This window comes from Eulemur rufifrons, chromosome 6 (assembly GCF_041146395.1).
Source record: "Eulemur rufifrons isolate Redbay chromosome 6, OSU_ERuf_1, whole genome shotgun sequence".
NCBI lineage: Eukaryota > Metazoa > Chordata > Mammalia > Primates > Lemuridae > Eulemur > Eulemur rufifrons.
The window spans coordinates 102,517,974-102,536,054 of NC_090988.1; the positions used below are offsets into that span (position 1 = coordinate 102,517,974).

Consider the following 18,081-nt stretch of genomic DNA (forward strand, 5'->3'; position numbering starts at 1 on the left):
AGGACGCGGCCTCCTCAGTCTAAGGTGTCTGGCAGGACCTCAGGCAGCTCCCCGTGGTAGGCGCAGGGTGGGCCTGGGGCACTGTGCCAGGTGGGTGAGGGGACCCTGGCCGTGCAGACCCCTTTCCTGGGTGAAAGGTCGGCTCCCACGGGACACCTCAGAGGGAAGGGGAGGGCACTGGGGAGCCTGGGCCCAGCTCTGGGGACCCCATGTCAGCCTGGCCCAAGGAGAACGGGGACGCCTCCCCCAGGACACCCTCCCCCAGGGCCACCCGTCTTGCTCCCCTCCTCGGCGCGTCAAGAATGTGCCCACTGCCGGCGTAAAAATAGAAGCTGACACCTCCTGAGGAGGAGGGAGGACCTGTCCCCTTCAGGCACGTCCCTCCGTCCTGGCTCCGTCGGCCTCCTCCGAGGGCCATTCCTATACTTGGTAAGGGGCCTGCGTGCCACAGCCCCCGACGCCCCGGCCACCCAGCCGCTGGCCAATGGGCTGCTGGGAAAGATCGAGTGTCACTATAACACGAGGGTGCACGGCGGGCGGGCAGCCCTGCACCGGTGCCGTCCACAGGGAGCTCCAGCCCTTCTCGGTCTTCGCCCGCAGGTTGGTACAGACAAGAGCAGCTGCCGGGCGGATGGGCTCCGGCCTCACTGGCCAGCCCTGAGTCCCCACCCATGCGGGTCCTGGGTGCGAGGTCCCGGGGCAGCGCAAGTGCTCGGGTACCCAGGCAGCCTCCCCAGAGCCCGGGAGTCAGGGATGCGACACCGTGCCACCACGTCCTCTGAGCATCCACGCGGCGTGGAAGAGATGGCTCCAAACCAGGATGCAGGCGCGGGAGGCCAGGGAGGGAGGAAGCTGGGGTCCCTGCGGAAGCCCTAGGGGTGAGGGGTCACCCCACCCCGAGGCAGGAGTCAGGAGGAGTGAGGAGGGTGAGAGAGAGGCGGCCACCGGGAGCTCTGAGGGCCACCCGCCATGACGCGGCACCAGGAGGGTCCTTGGCCCGCCTGGCCTTTCCACGGCTCCTGCGAGCTGGGACCTGGGCCTGGGAGGCCGACGGTGCCTCCAATACCGGCCTTTTGTGGAAGCAAGAACTGAGGCAGAGGGGCAGGGGCTCATCCAAGGTCACCCCCGGAGTGAATCTGTGGGGGGCTGTCTGGAGCCCAGGCAGCCTTGGGGTCCCCCGTCCAGAGCTCCCGGACAGGAGTGCACGGGGGGCTGGGGGTGCAGCCGGCGCAGTCCTCCTGGCCCCGCCTAGACACCATCCCCCTTCCGGGTGCCGTCTGGCCGCGGCTCAGCGCCCTCCTGCAGCCATGGGACCCGTGGAGGACGTGAGGCAAGGTGGAGCGGGGCCCCCACGGGCGGGTGCTGCGCCCCCCACTGCACCCCCGTACCTCGCCCCCTTCGAGAGAGGGCAGGAGGGCGCGTGTGCCCAGGAAGCTGACTTCACGGGGTATTTGCAGGCCCCTCTGCGGGCAGAACATTACACTGGACAACTGTTTCCTTCTCAGCTGTTGCAGTGCCCGCCCTGGCACACTCTACCACCAGCCCCACCCCAGCTACAGGGACCTAACCCAGACCCCACGGTGGGGGGAACAGAGCAGCCCTGTGCTGCCTTCAGGCACTCAGCAGAGGAGCTGGTGCCTCAGTTTCCCCACTTAGAAGTGAACTTTTGCTGCTTCAAGCGGGGTTCTCGAGGGTCACCCTGCCTGGCAGTCCCAGGGCACATGTGGGTGCCCATTTGGACTCTGGCCCAGGGGTGGGAGGGAAGATGGAAGAGCTGGGGCTGGCCTGGGTGCCCGAGGAGAGGCGAGGGGCCGGGAGGGCCGGCTGCCCTCTCAGCCCCCACACCTGCCGTCTTGAGTTTCTGGGCAGAGGTGTCTTGCTAATTTTGGTGCCTATTTCTGGACGTCTCAGCTGCCACTGGCTCCTTATAAATAACCCACCCTGGGTGCGTGCCATGCCACCCCCTCCTGCATGGCTAACAGGTGTTGGCCCTGCCGAGGTCAGGGGTGAGCGGAGCAGGGCAGGCGGGGCGTCCACCCGACAGAGAGCGGCCCTGAAGGAGGCCACGGGGTTCGGGGCCTGACCCAACCGGGAGGGCGGCCCCCAAGGGCAGAGAAGGACCCGCAGAGCTGGGGCCCCTGGGCGCAGGCGCAGCCGGGCTTGGGCAGCAGTGGACTGTGCACTGAGCCCCCCGCGCTGCCGGGCTGAGCAGGGGCTGCGACTTGAGGGGGCGTCGAGCCCCGGGGAGAGGCTCTGGGATGCGAGAGCCGCAGGTCCCTGGAAGAGGATTCGCAGATATCTGCTGGTTAATTTTGCATGGAGCTTAAGTTGCTCTGGGAAAATTAACATTTTTGACACAGGGTTTGGAAAACAGTTCCCACCTTAGCAATGGGATGCAAACGCATTTTTAGCTGATGAACGTTTGTTTTTCTTATACGAAGCTCCCTGGGGGGACCGTAACTATTGTCTTCAAGCGAGCTGCAGTGTGTTGTAACGGTCTTTGTTTTTTAAAACCCTGGGCCAACATGCTGATGCAGCTGTGAGCGTTCCCAGGCCCCGCGGCCCCCGGCGCATGCAGCGGCCAGCTCACGGAGACAGTCCCCAAGCACGCTGGCCCAATGCCGCCGCACCTGGACGCGGGCAGCCAGCCCCGGGCACAGAACGGACAGTGACAAATTCAAGCACATCCACGGGGCCTGGGAAAGCAGGAGGAACACGGGGCTGTCCCCGGGGCTCACGCAGCACACGTGCAAGCCACGCAGGCACGGGGCGGGGGGCACACAGAGAAACAGCCGCCCCGGCCCCAGCGAGGTCAGGGGAAGGGAGCTAGAACAGCCCCCTGCTCCAGGGTTTGGAAGAGGGCTCCTCAGAGGGCCGTGGGGGACACACAGGAGACGCTGGGGCACCCACAAAAACAGGCGGCCCTCGGAGGAAGCCAGGAGGACTTTGGGCTCCCACAGGGGCCGGTGGGGCAGGCAGGGAGAGACGGTCTGGTCACCCATCTGTGGAAGCCTGGTTCAGTCAGTGAGGGGCTCCCAGGGAGCCCCCCAGCCTAGGCCCACTGAGCAGAGACCATCAAGAGGCCAGTTCTAGCTCAGATCAGCAGGACTTTGCCAGAGTCAGCTGTCAAGGCCTGGACAGGCACTCTGCACTCGGGGACCCTCCTCTCGATGCCACAGAGGGGACGTCTGCACCAGGTGGGGGTGGACACTGTGGCTGTCCAGCATCCTGTGCAGCTCCGGCTGGAGCCAGGCAGGGGGGCCAGAGTCTGGGGCGAGGAGGGCTGGGTGGGGGCCGTGAGGAGGCCCCGAGTGTGTGAGATGGACATGCCCGAGGTGGAAGAGTTGGCCCTGACCCCGTCTGTGGTCCCCTTACAACCCACCCCCCACGCGTCCCAGCAAAACTTCTGAACCCAGGCAACTCCAGCGTCCTCTCGGCCCCTTCTCTCTGCAGAGACAACCCAGCCCCACCATGTCCGACGAGGAAGTGTGAGTACCAGTCTGAGTGCCGCCTCCTCGCCCAGCCCGGGGACCCGGCCCCTTGTGTGCAGAGTCTGGGGACATGCTGATGTTTGCTGCACACCTGCCCCAGCAAAGCCACCTCACTCTTCTCTCTCTCTCCCCCCACCGCCCCCGCCCCACCTCCTCGCCGCACAGTGAGCAGGTCGAGGGTAAGTGTCACAGCTGTTCTCTTCTGACTTGCGCCACTAGGCGGGAAGGCCACACTGGCGCAGGGGCATGGGTGTGGGTGGCCGGCATTGCCCTGGGCCCCCTGGCTTGGGAGCCCTAGATTTGCGCCATTCCTTGGGTGGGCTCTGGGGTGACCCCTCTGGAAATGGCCCAGCGCCTGTGATGGGGTCACGCCTCAGGCCCTCCCTGTGTGCCCCCGGCTCACACCGCAAAGCTGTCAGCGAGGGCTGGTGGCCCTGAGGGGCCTCCCCGTCCTGTCCCTCTCTGCATCCTTTGCGCCCGAGGTAGGATGAAGGCACCTAGCGCACACAACCCCTTCCCCAAAGCCACCACCATCGCCAGAGGCTTGGCCCCCTCCAGTGCCAGCAGCCCCTTTGGGTCCGAGGACCCCCAGTGCCCCCCTGGCCGGGGGAAGCTGCTGGACGGCACAAGCGTGGGCACCCTGGCTCCCCCACCGCCTCCCTGACGCGGCCCCTCTCTCTGTTCTGTCTGACACAGAGCCCTACGAGGAGGAAGGTAATCTTGGCGCCCTCGGCACCCCGAGGTTCCCAGACCTCCCGCCTCTGAACCCCACCCCTCCCCTGCTTCGTGCCTGCAGCCCCACCCAGGCCTTAACCCCCCTCTTCCTCATCATTACTTCATCCTAACAGCCAGCACCAATCAGCAATCTGATTAACAATTAACGACACACTTGTTTTGTTGGTGATTAATGACTAACCTCTCATCTCTGTAATCAATTAGTGTGCACTTGTTGACTATTCTCTAACACTTCACCAGCCGGCGTCCACGGCGCGTGGGCATCGGCCTCCGGGACCTTCACTCGGGCTAATGTCTAGTGCCTCGTGTGCACGGCCTTCCGGGTCCTCAACGCCCGTCTCTGCCTCTCTGCGTGTCTCTCAGTATCTCTGCGTGTCTCTCAGTATCTCTGCATGTCTCTGTCCCTGTCTCTCTGCGTGTCTCTCAGTGTCTCAGCCTCTCTGTGTCTCTGTCTCCTGGTCTCTCCATCTCTGTGTCTCTCAGACTCTCTCCACGCCACCCGAGCCCAAGCGGCAAGCGCGGGTGGAGTCTGGAGACGCCCTAGCGCAGGCCGGGTGCGGTCTGCGGGCCGCGGGCTGTGCCGGGCAGGCACGGGCGGGCGGGAATGCCGGGCACAGGCACATCTGGGAACGGTGCGGAGCTGCGGTTCTCGGGCCCTACGGGCACCGCTGCAAAGCCCCAGGCACTTGCTCAACTTGGCCGTGCGGAGTTCTGGGTGCTGTTTTGAAAATATTTTGAAAACACTTGGGTACCCTAACAACGTGAGCAAAACATTTCTTTTTTCTGCCGAAAAGGTGGAAAGATGCATTTCTGAGTGGGAAACATGGCGCTGGGGCGGCTGTGGTGAGAGCCCTTGCTCCCCAGGCTGGCCGTGGCGGGCCAGCCTCCTGTCCTCGCCACCCCAGTGCACCCCTCTAACGACTGTCCTTCTTCCCTCTCTGTCCACCCGCCGCCTCCTGCTTCCGGCTTCTCCCACCCTCAGAGGAGGCCCAGGAGGAAGGTAAGTGGGGTCCAGGACCCCGGCCCCCATGGCCCCCAGGCCTCCCGGCCCCAGTGACCTCCACCGTACCGCGACACTCCAGTGGGTCGTGGCCCTGGCCCCCGCCCCGCCTCTAAGGACGTGCCGTGTGCTCCTGTCTAACCCTCTCTCTCTCCTCTCTGCCGCCCTCAAACCCTGGCTCCTTCGCTGCAGAAGTCCATGAGGAAGGTACGAGGACACAGGACTTCTGGTCCCCATGTGGGGCCCGGGGCCTGGCTGGAGCCCGTGTGGGGTGGGGGAGGGGCGGGAAAGCCACGAGGCACCAGTCAGCCAAGGGGCCCCCACATGTGGCCCCCGAGTAACCCACTAACCATGGCGATGCTTGACCAGGGAGGGCCCGGGCCCCCGAGGGTGGGACCCTTTCCCGCACGTCCACGGAGCACAGCCAGGGCCCCCACCAGGAACATGCGTTTCCCGGGCTGGAGGGGGCTGGGCTCCAGGTTGGGAGGGTGCCCCGAGCACGGGGGCAGTGGGGAGACCGCAGGACCAGACAGAGGCCAGCCTGGCCGCTGCCCCAGGAGGGGAACCCAGAGCCCAGGGTGGCGTCTGACCCTGGGCTGGGCCAGATCTCGGGGAGAGGAGGCAGACGGAGCCCCACACCTGGCCATGTTGCCAGCACCCCAGCCCAGCCAGCCAGCCTCCCTCGGGCATCCCCCTGTACCCCCAGCAGGGCCCTGCCACAGCCCTCTGTCCTGGGACTCCTCAGGGCGCGGCAAGGCAAGGGGCGGGGAACAGGCTGGGGTCCCGTGCTCTGGACAGTGGACGAGCCGCCACCCGTGCCCGGGACTGCCAGCGCCTCTGGAGGCTGGAAACCACCCCATGAGGGAAAGGAAGGGAATGGGTGCTCCTCTCTTGGGGCGCAGGAAACGGGGCTGTCCTGGGCGTGCCACCCCGGCCCTCTGCGGCTCTGCTTCCCTGGGCCACAGGCCCTGCCCTCCAGCCCCTGGCGCCATTCCCCCAGGCTGCAGCCGGACGCGTGGGCCTCGCAGCCCCAGCGGAGGCGAGCCAGTCCTTCTGGGGCCCCAGCACAGACGGGAGGTCGGGGGAGCAAGGGCCAGGTCCCTGTACCCAGAGCGGTCATGAGGCGTCACCACAGTAGCAAGAGCCAGCATCCCAGACTAGCCCCTGGGCCTCAGTTTCCCCATCTGTGGGACAGAACATGCTGGGGGTGGACTCAGGTCTCTGAGCCCCTCCTGCCCCGGGATTCCGAGAGCACGTGGCAGGACGTGGGGACGTGGGGACGTGGGCCCGGGCGGGGGCGGCACCTGGGCTAACTCTGTCCTGCTTGCTTCCCGCATGCCCCCTCCTTGGCCTCGAGTGGCGATGGGCTGTTTTTCCATTAACCTCGGATTCCTTTCTCCTTTGACCTCTGACCCTCGGTTTTGCCTCTTGTTCCATGGCCCTCCTTAGTCCATGAAGTTCATGAACCAGGTATGTGACATGACTTCAATGCCACATGGGCACATGTGGTCAGTGTGGGTGTGCCAGGAGCCGAGAAGGAACAAGAGGGCCGTGTAACCCACTCACCCTGGTTCTGCTCAGACCCCGCTACCCCAGCCTGACCTCCTCTGGCCCCCCACCTCCTCTGCCCCCCAACTCACGCTGGTTCTCCTGGTTCTCTCTCCCTCCCACCCCTCTCCCCCCACGGTGCCGCCCTGCAGAGGAAGTCCAAGAAGGTACGCCAGCACCCCCGTCCTCCAGGCCGGAGCCCCCGTTCCCCCCTTCTGTCCTTCCTTCCTCTCTCCCTCCCACCTGCCCTTCATGACTGACGTTCGCCACCATTGACTAACCCTGTTCTCGCCCCTGGGTGGGGACAGAGTGGGGACCCTGGCTCAGACGGAACTGGCTGGTGGGTTGCAGGCCTGCTCCTGGTCTCCCTGGCAGAGAGCGGTCAGGGGCTTGTGGGCAATGAGGTCGCTTTGGGGCCGCCAGAAGGAGGGTGAAGCACAGGGTGTGGCCAGCCTGGAAGCTGCGAGCAGAGCAGGCTTTGGGAAGGTGATGCTGGGTCCACTGGGACCCTCTGGATCCACTAGGGTGGAGTGGCGGAGAGCAGAGGCAGAGAGGCAGGGCCTGCCCCAGTTATCCAGCCAGAGCAGGGAAGTGGAGGGAGGGGTGAGGCTGCAGGGAGGGGGAGGGGAGAGTGGGGTGAAGCTGAGGCCCAAGGGGGGGACGTGGGTACAGGAACAGCCGGGGGCCATGCGTGCAAAGGAGCAGTCAGTCAGGGCCCAGCATCCCACTGGCGCCCGAGCCAGAGCCAGACACGCCCGGGAGCGAGTCGGCCCTGGGTGGGCCCTGGGTGGGCCTGCCCTCCCTGTGCTCCTGGGTGGGAGTGAGGGAGCTGCACCCTGAGGTCAGGGGCCCGGGTCGGGGAGCTCTTCCCAGCCCCTCACTCACAGCCCTGGTGGGCTGTGGGGCTCCCCCCGCCGGGCCTGGCCCCTGCGAGACCTGGGCCGCAGTCCTCCTTCCCTGGCCCGTGCGGAAGTGGAGAGCTAGCCGAGGGTGGGGTGACTCCCGGGCCACGCAGGTGGGAGGTGTCCAGGAGACAGCCGGTGGGCTCACGGGGCACCAGGCCTCCCTGAAAGCAGCACCAAGGCCAGACAGTGGGGGACAGACCCGACGGACGGACGGATGGATGGGGTGCTGGGGGCCGGAGCAGGGAGGCAGGCCCCGGGACCGCTGTGTCGCTTGGCCATGTGGCTGTCTTCCCCACCCTCTCCGTGGCCCTGGCCCCACCCCACGGGGCCTCGGTCAGGGGCTGCTCCAGCGAAGCCCTCAGCAGGGAGGGGTCCGGGCTCCCGAGGAGCCCCCGGGGCGAGGGCACAGTCTCCCCAGGTCAGGAGTCCCTGTGGGTGGTCGGGCCTGGGCTCCCGCCCGCTGAAGGGGCCGCAGTGGACGTTCTCGACTTCAGTGGGGCTCTGTGGTCTGGGGCTGGTGGGGGCTGGACGTGAGGCCACGGACAGAGGCTTTCACAGGCTGAGGGGCCGAGAGGCTCGATGAACATGACCGTCTGTGACTCTCGGGGTTCAGCTGGACCCCGAAGCCCCGAGCCAGGAACTGCCCAAGGGCAGAGGCTGCGCCCACCGCAGTCGGAAAGCTCCAGGTCAGGGAGGGTCTCAGATTCCAAGGTCAGCCCTGCCAGACCCATGGGACAGACCGGGGGCACAGACGCAGGGGACAGCCAAGGGACAGCACCCCTGGCCCTTCTGGGCGAGGTCCTGTGTCCCTCCACGCTTCACTAAGCCTTCCGGGCAGGGGTCCCCTGGGTGCCCCTGGCCCCTGTCCACAGACAGCAATTCTCTGGCGCCAGCCTGGCACGGGCTTGGGTGCCTGGCCGCTGCACAAAGAGGGCAGACGGGGGGCTCTGGTGCCTATTGGGGTGACTTCCCCTAAGCCCCTCCTTTCCCCGTTGCCCTGACCCCCGTCCCCGGATCTCCTCCTCCCTCCCTGCCCCCTCCCGCCTTCTGAAGATGCTGCACCCTCACTTCTCTTCTTCCTCCCCTCCCTCCCCTCCCTCCCTCCTGGCCCCACGTCCTGAGCCCCCCTAGGGAACACCAGGGGCTGTCACAGGCCTGGACGCAGACGAGACCCTCTTGTTTTGGGGGGTGTGGGGGGAGGGGGACAGTGAGTTCAGCCCGAGACGCAGGTGGCCCCAGATAGGGCCCAGGGAGCCCCCAGCAAGGTGGTCCCGGGCCCCGGCTGAGGCGCTGTCTGGCAGCTGCAGTGCATGGTCCACTCTCACCGTCTCTCTCTCCTCCCCACGCTGTGCGCTGCTGACCAGAAGAGAAGCCAAGACCCAAGTGAGTGTGGCGCCCGGGCAGGGCTGGACGCTGAGTGTGTGCGGGGCGGGTGACCGGGGAAGGCCGGGCGCAGGCCTGGAGCCAAGCTTGGAGGAGAAGCCCAAGCGTGTGGCCCGACAGGCCCGGGTTCGCCCAAGAAATGGACTCCAGGAGTGCAGGAGGGTGTCTGCCGGGGTCCTCCAGCGTAGGCAAGGAGGGCTTCCTGCAGGAGGAGGCCACCAACCAAGGAAGGCCACCAACCACTGCAGGGTGGGGAAGAGTCAGGCAGGGAAGGGGAGGCGGGGGCTGTGGGGGACGGGCCCCTCATGACCTCGCCGAGCCCAGCCACACTGCAGGGTCTCCCAGGACCGCAGATGTGAAAATAGACAGGAAGTGGGTGGTGGGAGGGAGAGGGGGTCTCGCCCAGAGCCCCCTTCGGAACGGCGCCTTCGCAGTGCGCCACGTAGTTGGCCGCGCAGGGGCTGCTGGGCCCCTTTGGGCAGCGGTCCTCCCGAGGACGGCCTTGCCCGGCTCGCGAGGGTTTCGGGGACTCGTTCAGTGCAGCTCCGCCACGTTCCTGCTCCCGCGTGGGAGCCGCAGCCCCTCGAGGGAGGAGTGGGACTGTGCCCGGGGCCGGCGCGTCTCTGTCCTCTGCGCTTGGCTCTCTGCAACTCTGAGCACAGCAGCGCCCGGTCACGAGATACGCTCTCATTTTAGAAAAATTGTTTGTATTTTCATTATGAAAATAAAACACCCCATTAAAGGAAATTTGGAAAATACGTAAAAGTCAAACGAAGAAAAAAAAAAAATCTCTAACTCCCCCGCCCGGCCGGCCAGACCGTGAAGGGGCAGGAAGAGGCGGAAGGCCCTATTTCTTCCTACTCTTTTTCCACGCAGAGGGCTCGGAAAAAAAGATTTAAACTCTGCGCTGTTTTTCAAACATCATACTGTCTATACGACCTTGAATTCTGCCTTTTTAAGATTTAGCACTATTCATAAGTATTTTTCCATGTTTTTACATCGTCTTTTCAAATATTTTGAATGGCCACATAATATTCCATCAATTGGACAAACCATAATTTTCCTACCCGCTCCCCCGTCGCCGGCTTCCCCAGTGTTTGACCGTCATAAATAACGCTGGGTGGGAGTGCTGTCCGTCTCCAGGGTTATTTCCCTGGGCAGGCGCCCAGCGCTGGAATTACTGGGTCAGAGAGGACGAATGTTCTTACAACTCCGGCACCGCTGCCAAATTGCTTTCCACAAGGGCCCGGCCAAGGCCGGCTCCTACGTGGGACGTGCGCGGGCCTGCGCCCCACACCCCTCAGCGAGGACAGAAGCCTGCTTTGACGTCCGGCCCCTGATGGATGAGAAACGGCCTCGCACGGTCGCTGCACCCCGCATTCCGCCGCGGCCGCGCTCACTGCCGCCTTTCTTCCCCAGAACGGGCGGCTTGTGCGCCGCCCTCATTTATCTCACGGCGGAGGCGTCTCTGTGTTTTCTTAATCATCAGTTTGCATAAGGATATAAGTCTCCTCTGTATTTGCTGAAAATATTTTTTTAGTCTGCTTTTTTTGGGTGAGGTGGTTTTTTTTTTTTTTTTTTTTTTCTTTGCCTCTCAATTTTTGGTTTTCTCACAGGCATGAGTTTTTCATTTGCACGGAGTCATCTGGCTGTCTTTCCCGTACAGGGACCTGGTGCTTGGAGCTTAGAAAATCCTTTCCCACTCCAGTTTTTGATCAATATTCCATTCCACGTTCTTCTATGGCTTGTTTTAAAAAATTGCTGTTGTTTCAACTATTTGCTCCGTCTGGAATGTATTGGTGGGAGGAGGGGTCGTACCCCAGCTGGATGGGGGCCCCACTTCCTCTTCCAAGGGCTTTCTTCCCAGCCCCCTCCTCCTTCCTCGGGCCCCCCAGAAGGAAAGATTAAAGAGCGGCCAGAGAAACTCGAAGGGTCGTGCAGCCCACCCTGGCCACGGGGCCTCCAATCTGGCTGGGCCAGCTGTGTCTGTCCCTGTGTGTGGCAGAGAAACCGAGTGCCCCCGGGCAGGTGCGGGGAAGCAGGACTGCAGCATCCAGGGGCTGCAGAGTGGGGGGCACTGAAAGGTGGACCCTTCTCGAAGGGGCCAAGCACTGCCGGGAGGGCAGGTTGTAAATCTGACAAGAAGTTCAGGCCAGGTGCCCTCAGCTGGCGTGGGGCCTGCAGCTGCGGCCTGGGGGGCCAGACCACCCCTCCAGGAATGTGTCCAGTGGTCCCTGCTCACTAGCCTCTCTCTCTCCCCTTCAGACTCCCGACTGCTCCTAAGATCCCAGAAGGCGAGAAAGTAGACTTCGATGTAAGTTTGTGAGCCTCAGTTTGACACAGCCACCACCCCCACACCCCAGCCTTCTGGCTCCAGGTTGGGGCTCAGAAGGTCATCTCTTCTGAGTAGACAGAGTGGGGCTTCCTGGTTCCAGGCAATGCTACCATAATTCACCCCTGGACCAGAGGATACCCCCCTAAGAATAGACATCTGTCTTCCCTTCTCTCCCATCTATTCTTCTATCCATTCACCCACCCACCCATCCACCCACCCAGTCACTCATCCATCCACCTATCCACTCACCTACTTACCCACTCATCCACCCATCCATCCACCCATCTACCCACTCATCTACCCACCCAGCCACTCATCCATCCACCCAGCCACCCATCTACCCACTCATCTACCCACCCAGCCACTCATCCATCTACCCATCTACCCATCCATCCACCCATCTACCCATCCATCCATCCACCCAGCCACTCATCCATCCACCCATCTACCCACTCATCCACCCACCCAGCCACTCATCCATCTACCCATCTACCCATCCATCCACCCACCCAGCCACTCATCCACCCACCCAGCCACTCATCCATCCACCCAGCCACCCATCTACCCACTCATCCACCCACCCAGCCACTCATCCATCCACCCAGCCACCCATCTACCCACTCATCTACCCACCCAGCCACTCATCCATCTACCCATCTACCCATCCATCCACCCATCTACCCATCCATCCATCCACCCAGCCACCCATCTACCCACTCATCCACCCACCCAGCCACTCATCCATCTACCCATCCACCCATCCATCCACCCATCCATCCACCCACCCAGCCACTCATCCACCCACCCAGCCACTCATCCATCTACACATTCACCCATGCACTCACCAACTCATCCATCCATCCATCCATCCACCCATCTACCCATCCACCGACTCATCCACCCACCCAGCCACTCATCCAGCTACCCATCTACCCATCCATCCACCCATCTACCCATCCATCCACCCACCCAGCCACTCATCCATCCACCCATCTACCCACTCATCCACCCACCCAGCCACTCATCCATCTACCCATCTACCCATCCATCCACCCACCCAGCCACTCATCCACCCACCCAGCCACTCATCCATCTACACATTCACCCATGCACTCACCAACTCATCCATCCATCCATCCACCCATCTACCCATCCACTCACTCATCCTCCCACCCGGCCACTCATCTATCCACCCTTGCACTCACTCACTCATCCATCCATCCATGCATCCACCCACCCATCTACCCATCCAACCACCTACCCATCCATCCACCAAGCCATCATCCATGCATCCATCCACACACCCACTCTTTCATCCTCCCACCCCTCCATCCACTCATCCACACTGCCACCCATCCATTCATCCACCTACCCATTTCTCCAACCCACCCCTACATCCACCCTCCCATGCATCCACCCACACATCCATCTCTCCCTCCATCCATCTGTTCACACACCTGCCCATCTCTTCATCTAAAACACCTGTCTCACTGCAGTCTTCCCTCTGCCAGGCCACGCAGGGCCCCTGGGAAGATGGGGAGAGCTGAGGCAAAGCCAGCCAGTGCCAGGGGTAGCAACAGCCTCTTGTCTGGGCAGAGCCTGGGCTTCCCCACAGGAAGGCCACTGTCCCTGCCTGTGCCAGGCCCCGGGGAGGACGGCAGCCATGGGGGTGTGGGGAGGATGGAAGGTCCCTTGCCACTCTCAGCTTGCGTGGTGGCCACAGATCCTCTCCCACCCACAGGACATCCAGAAGAAACGCCAGAACAAGGACCTCATGGAGCTCCAGGCTCTCATCGACAGCCACTTCGAGGCCCGGAAGAAGGAGGAGGAGGAGCTGATAGCTCTCAAGGAGAGAATCGTGCGTGTGGGAGGCTCTGCTGCAGGGGGTGCTGGGCACCTCAGGGGCCGGGGTGGGCCCGGCTGGGCTGACCACGCCTCTGGCCGCAGGAGAAGCGTCGTGCGGAGAGAGCTGAGCAGCAGAGGATTCGCGCGGAGAAGGAGCGGGAGCGCCAGAACCGGCTGGCGGTGAGCACGGTGCCCACCCCTGATGCTGAGCCCGGGCCCTGAGGAATGCGGGGTCTCGGCCCCTCCTCTCCTGGGGAGTCCCACTGCCAGTGGCCAGTGATCAGAGCTGCCGGCCAAGGCCCCGCCCCACGGACCCCTTGCAAGATGGTAGCCAGGATGCGGAGTCCCTTCCAGTACACTCTAGGCCAGGGCGGGTCCTTGACCCCTGCCCAAAGCGCCTGCCCTCACCCCACCCTGAGGGCTCGGGACGGGTCTCCGCAGGAGGAAAAGGCCAGGCGGGAGGAGGAGGATGCCAAGAGGAGAGCCGAAGATGACCTGAAGAAGAAGAAGGCTCTGTCCTCCATGGGAGCCAACTACAGCAGCTACCTGGCCAAGGTGCGCGCGGGCACAGGGTGGGAGCTGGGGGCCACCACCGTCCCCCGCCCCTCCTGAGGCCAGGCTGCCCCGACCTGTCCCTGCCAGGCCGACCAGAAGAGAGGCAAGAAGCAGACGGCCCGAGAGATGAAGAAGAAGATTCTTGCTGAGAGACGGAAGCCGCTGAACATCGACCACCTGAGCGATGACAAGCTGAGGTGAGGGAGGCTGCCTCGGCGACATGGCATGGCGGCAGGGTGGTCCGGGGCTGTGTGGCCATTCCTGTGGCCGCAGGAGGACAGCAGGGGCCTGGACGCGGCCTGTGTGGCTTCTGCAGCCAGGCCTCACCTCCTCCACCTCCCCAGGGACAAGGCTAAGGAGCTCTGGGACACCCTGTACAAACTCGAGACCGACAAGTTCGAATACGGGGAGAAGCTGAAACGCCAGAGATACGACGTGAGTGCAGGCACCGCCCTGTGTCCGCGTCATCACCCCTGCCCGCCTGGCGCCCTGGGCCCTGAGAAGCCTGTGCAGCCATCCCCACTATCCTCACTGTCCCCACTGTCCCCACTGTCCCCAGTGGTCCCATTGTCCCCAGTGGCCCCACTGTCCCCACTATCCTCACTGTCCCCATTATCCCCAGTGGCCCCACTGTCCCCACTGTCTCCACTGTCCCCAGTGGCCCCACTCTCCCCACTGTCCCCAGTGGCCCCAGTGTCCCCACTGTCCCCACTGGCCTCAGCCATGGCCCCTGTCCTGCTGGGGCCTGTCCTCCACCCTGCAGTGGGGCCGTCAGGAGAGAGTGAGGCAGAGCGGCCTCAGAGCCCACTTCCAGAACCCCCTGGCTCTCAGGAAGTCCCCAGGTGGCTGAGCTCACCTCTGGGGCACCAAGTCCCTCTGGTGCAGGGGTGTCCCTCCCTTGCAGCCTCTGCCACCAAGACGTCTACTTCCCCAGCGCAGGCGAGAAGGCGACACCTTCCTCCACCCTCGCTGGGAACGGGGCCGTCCCCCTGGGGTGGCCTGGGGGGCTCAGGAAGGGGAGAAGCCTTCCTTGTGGGCACTGCAGGGGGGCAGAGCTGGGGCCAGGGAGGCCTGCGGGGCGCTCTGCGCAGCTGGGGGCATCAGGGCATCTCCCGCTCTCTGAAGCCCCATGTCGGCCCACGGTGGGGTGCCAGTCTCTCGTGACAGTGCGCTCGGTGCAGACACAGACACCTCCAGCTTCGCCATCAAAGCCGCGTTGCCCACCCCTCACGCCCGCAGGGTCGCTGGGAAGGCAGGTCATGCTCACGGGCCTCCTAAAACTCCCACGGGCACATCCCGGCACCTCAGGTGCTCAGGGCATGCCGCCATCTGTCTGTGCCTCGGTTTCCTCACCTCTAGCAGAGGCAGGACGTGCCCCTCCCGGAGCTGTCCCAGGAGGAGATGCTCCCCTGCAGGCCGGTGTGGCCCAGGCACTGGGGACAAGGCTGTCCTGGAGGGGATGGGCCTCACCACACCATCCCAGAGCAAGCCAGGGACCCACCACCTCCGGGTGCACTCGGTCCACATCGGTCCCAGGGGCTCAGAGAGCCTGGAGGGCCACGGCCAGGCCAGGCCAGTGCCCAGCGGGGCCCAGAGGCCGCGCTGCCCATCCAGCCCCGTAACCGTCTCGGTCTCTCTAGATCATGAATGTCCGGGCCAGGGTGCAGATGCTGGCCAAGTTGTAAGTAGCCAAGCCCCGTGGCCAGGCTCATGTGTGCAGTGCACGGCCAGCCTCTCGCATGGCAAGACCTGGGTGGCTCAGGATGCTGGCGGCAGGGGGCCCAGCGCCTCCTTCCTGCCCCTCCTCCCTCGGCCTGTGGCCTGGTGGTTTCTGAGCCACCCTTGTTGGCAGGTGAGGAAGGGCTCCACCACTAGCCAGGCACAGCAGGAGGGCTGGACCACGAGGCCTCGAGCTCCGTGGCCAGGAGGGAGCTGGGGGCTGGGAAGGAGGGGCCTGCGGGCCTCCCCCACCAGCCACGCCACGCCCCGCGTCCCGCATCCCGCGCGGGCTGGAAGGTAAGTAGCCGGCTCCAGAGCTGCGTGTGTGGGAGCCCAGGCCAGGCCAGTGCAGGCGGCCAGAGCGAGTCAGAGCCACGCGCCCGAGGGCCACGGAACCAGGACACAGTAAGGGAGCCGAGCGCCCTGCAGTGGCACAGGAGGCCTGGGGCAGCAGGTCCGGCCGTGCCACGGCGAAGCAGGGCGCCCCGCCCGCCCGCCCGCCCCCCGGGCACCGCAGTGAGTAGCTGTGTCCTTGCAGATCACCAACCTCAGGAGCCGCATCGACCAGGCCCAGAAGCAGTGAGTAGCCTCCGCCGGCGGCGCCGTTCCAGCCGACCCCCAAACCAGGCGGCCGGCAGCGGCCTCGGGCCAGCATGTGCAGGGCCCACAGCCCTTCCTCACCCGCACGCGGCGTCAGGAGGAGGGACCCGGGTGGGGCCTCCGGGACACCCTCCCCGCGTCCGCACTGGCTGCAGGGAGCGGCCCGGCCCAGCCAGCCTGGCTGTCCCACGGCAACTCACCCTCGAGGGTGACCGGGCAGGGAGTCGGGAGGCTGGGCCCTGTCAGCAGCCCTCTGTGACACTTAGCAAAACCACCGATGCCTCAGGGTGGTGACCCCTCTGCCCATGACATTGTGTCCCCACGGGCACTGGATCCTCTAGGACAGCTGCCCACCACCCGGGCCTGTACCCAGTGTCTGAGGTGACCTAGTGCTGGCGCCCACCGTGCAGCCAGTTCACATGCCCCCGGGACCCCGCATTCCAGGGGCTCCTTGGAGGGTCAGTGTTTCCTGGGATTCCCTCCTCCTCCTGCGAGCCGGCTTGCTTGCGCTCCAGGGTGGGCTCCTTGTCCACGAAGGGCGGCTGGGGGGCAAGCACACCGCCCCGTCCCCGTGGTGAGGTCCCGGCTCATTGCGGGCCCCTTCGAAAGCCCGCGGTGCGGTGCTGTGAGCGTGTGCGTGTGCATGTGCGTGTGCATGTGCATGCGTGTGAGGTGCTCAGGAACGTGCCTGGCCCGCCGGCCATGCAAAGCGTCGCAGACAGGCGGGGCGGCCCCTGGGGACCGCTGCCCCCAGGCTGCTGTCCAGAGGGGCACAGACTCTTCCCGGGCAAAGCAGCTGGGAAGGTGACAGTCACCTGCCATGACAGCCTCCCCCCGGGGGCCTGTCTTCAGGGAGGATGAGGGGCTGGGCAGGTGTAGGGGGCCCTGGCTCGCCGTGGCAGCCCCTCCTAACACGCTAACCGCCCAGGCCGTGGCCAGGCCCGGTACAGGTGAGTGGGCACTGCTGGACTGAAGCTGGGTGCGTGTGCCGGGGAAGTCGGGGACGGGCCGTCCCCCCAGCAGTCAGGTGGGCAGAGCGGTCGGGCTGGGGTCTGCCCTGGCCAGCCCAGCCCAAGGCTGCGGGCCGGAGGGGCCTGGCCTCACAGGGCTGCCCTCCGCGGCTCGGCCGGACACTCACCAGCAATCTGCTTCCCGTTTGCAGCAGCAAGAAGGCCGGAACCCCGGCCAAAGGCAAGGTCGGCGGGCGCTGGAAGTAAGGGGGCGGAAGAGGCCCCCCGAGGCAGAGACCCTGGGCCCTCTCCCCCTCCCAGGCCCACGCGCGGCACTCCTCATCCTCCAGCCCCCGTGCCGAGGCCCCCCCTGTGGCTCTGTGAGGATCCTGGGGATGAAGGGGCCATTCCGGAGCGCCCCCTGCATCTCTGTCCTCGCCGTCCCTGTCCCCTGGGGTCTGTGAATAAAGCCAGCAGACTCCCCTTCTCCGGCGTGTGCTTGCTCACGAACGGGGCCCTCGGGGAGACTGCTGAGTGGGGTGGGGGCTGCCTGTGGGCAGAAGCGTCCTGGTGGGTGCCCACCTCAGGGGCCAGCTCAGGAGAGGACTGGTCACATATGTCACCTGCCACCATGGCCATGCCGGACGGTGCCACAAGCATGGGGCCCAGACGCCCCACCCGCACTCTGCCCGCGGCTTTCACCCCAGAACGCTCCCTCCCCGTGTCCCCTGCCCCAGCCCACATGTCCCTCCACTCTCCAATTCAGGGGGGTCTTTGCCCGGCCCGAGAAGCCCCCGCCCACTGGCAGCAGTGGGGGCAGAGGGGGGCAGTGCCGTGGGACACCACAGGCTCCCCCAGAAAGGGGGCAGACGCTGAGTGAGCCCCTCACACAGGCTGCGCCCCACGCTCGCGGAGCCCGCCGCATGGCGGGGCGAGGAATGCAGACAGCACATTTCCCACCAGACAGCGAGCACGGCAGACACAGATGGCTTTTTCTATAGCACAGAGAGCACAG

At 64.8% G+C, this 18,081-nt stretch overlaps 1 protein-coding gene across 14 annotated transcripts; it reads left to right on the plus strand.

Annotated features, from left to right (window-relative positions):
- The first annotated feature begins 545 nt into the window (after positions 1-545).
- On the plus strand, positions 546-17,550 carry TNNT3 (troponin T3, fast skeletal type). Of its 14 annotated transcripts, none has more exons than XM_069470385.1 (15): positions 546-600; positions 3,454-3,488; positions 3,657-3,670; positions 4,188-4,205; positions 5,209-5,226; positions 6,927-6,941; positions 9,044-9,062; positions 11,328-11,376; positions 13,139-13,255; positions 13,345-13,422; positions 13,684-13,797; positions 13,885-13,994; positions 14,142-14,232; positions 15,438-15,478; positions 17,279-17,550. In XM_069470385.1, exons 2-15 carry the CDS (start codon positions 3,472-3,474, stop codon positions 17,331-17,333), a joined length of 756 nt encoding a protein of 251 aa, XP_069326486.1. In that variant the 5' UTR covers positions 546-600; positions 3,454-3,471; the 3' UTR covers positions 17,334-17,550. The 14 variants fall into 14 exon arrangements, with proteins under 14 accessions (XP_069326486.1, XP_069326485.1, XP_069326487.1 ...); XM_069470384.1 differs by lacking the exon at positions 15,438-15,478 and adding an exon at positions 16,055-16,095; XM_069470391.1 differs by lacking the exons at positions 546-600; positions 4,188-4,205 and adding an exon at positions 5,419-5,433 and having other exon boundaries at positions 3,472-3,488; positions 17,279-17,333.
- The last annotated feature ends 531 nt before the right edge of the window (positions 17,551-18,081 follow it).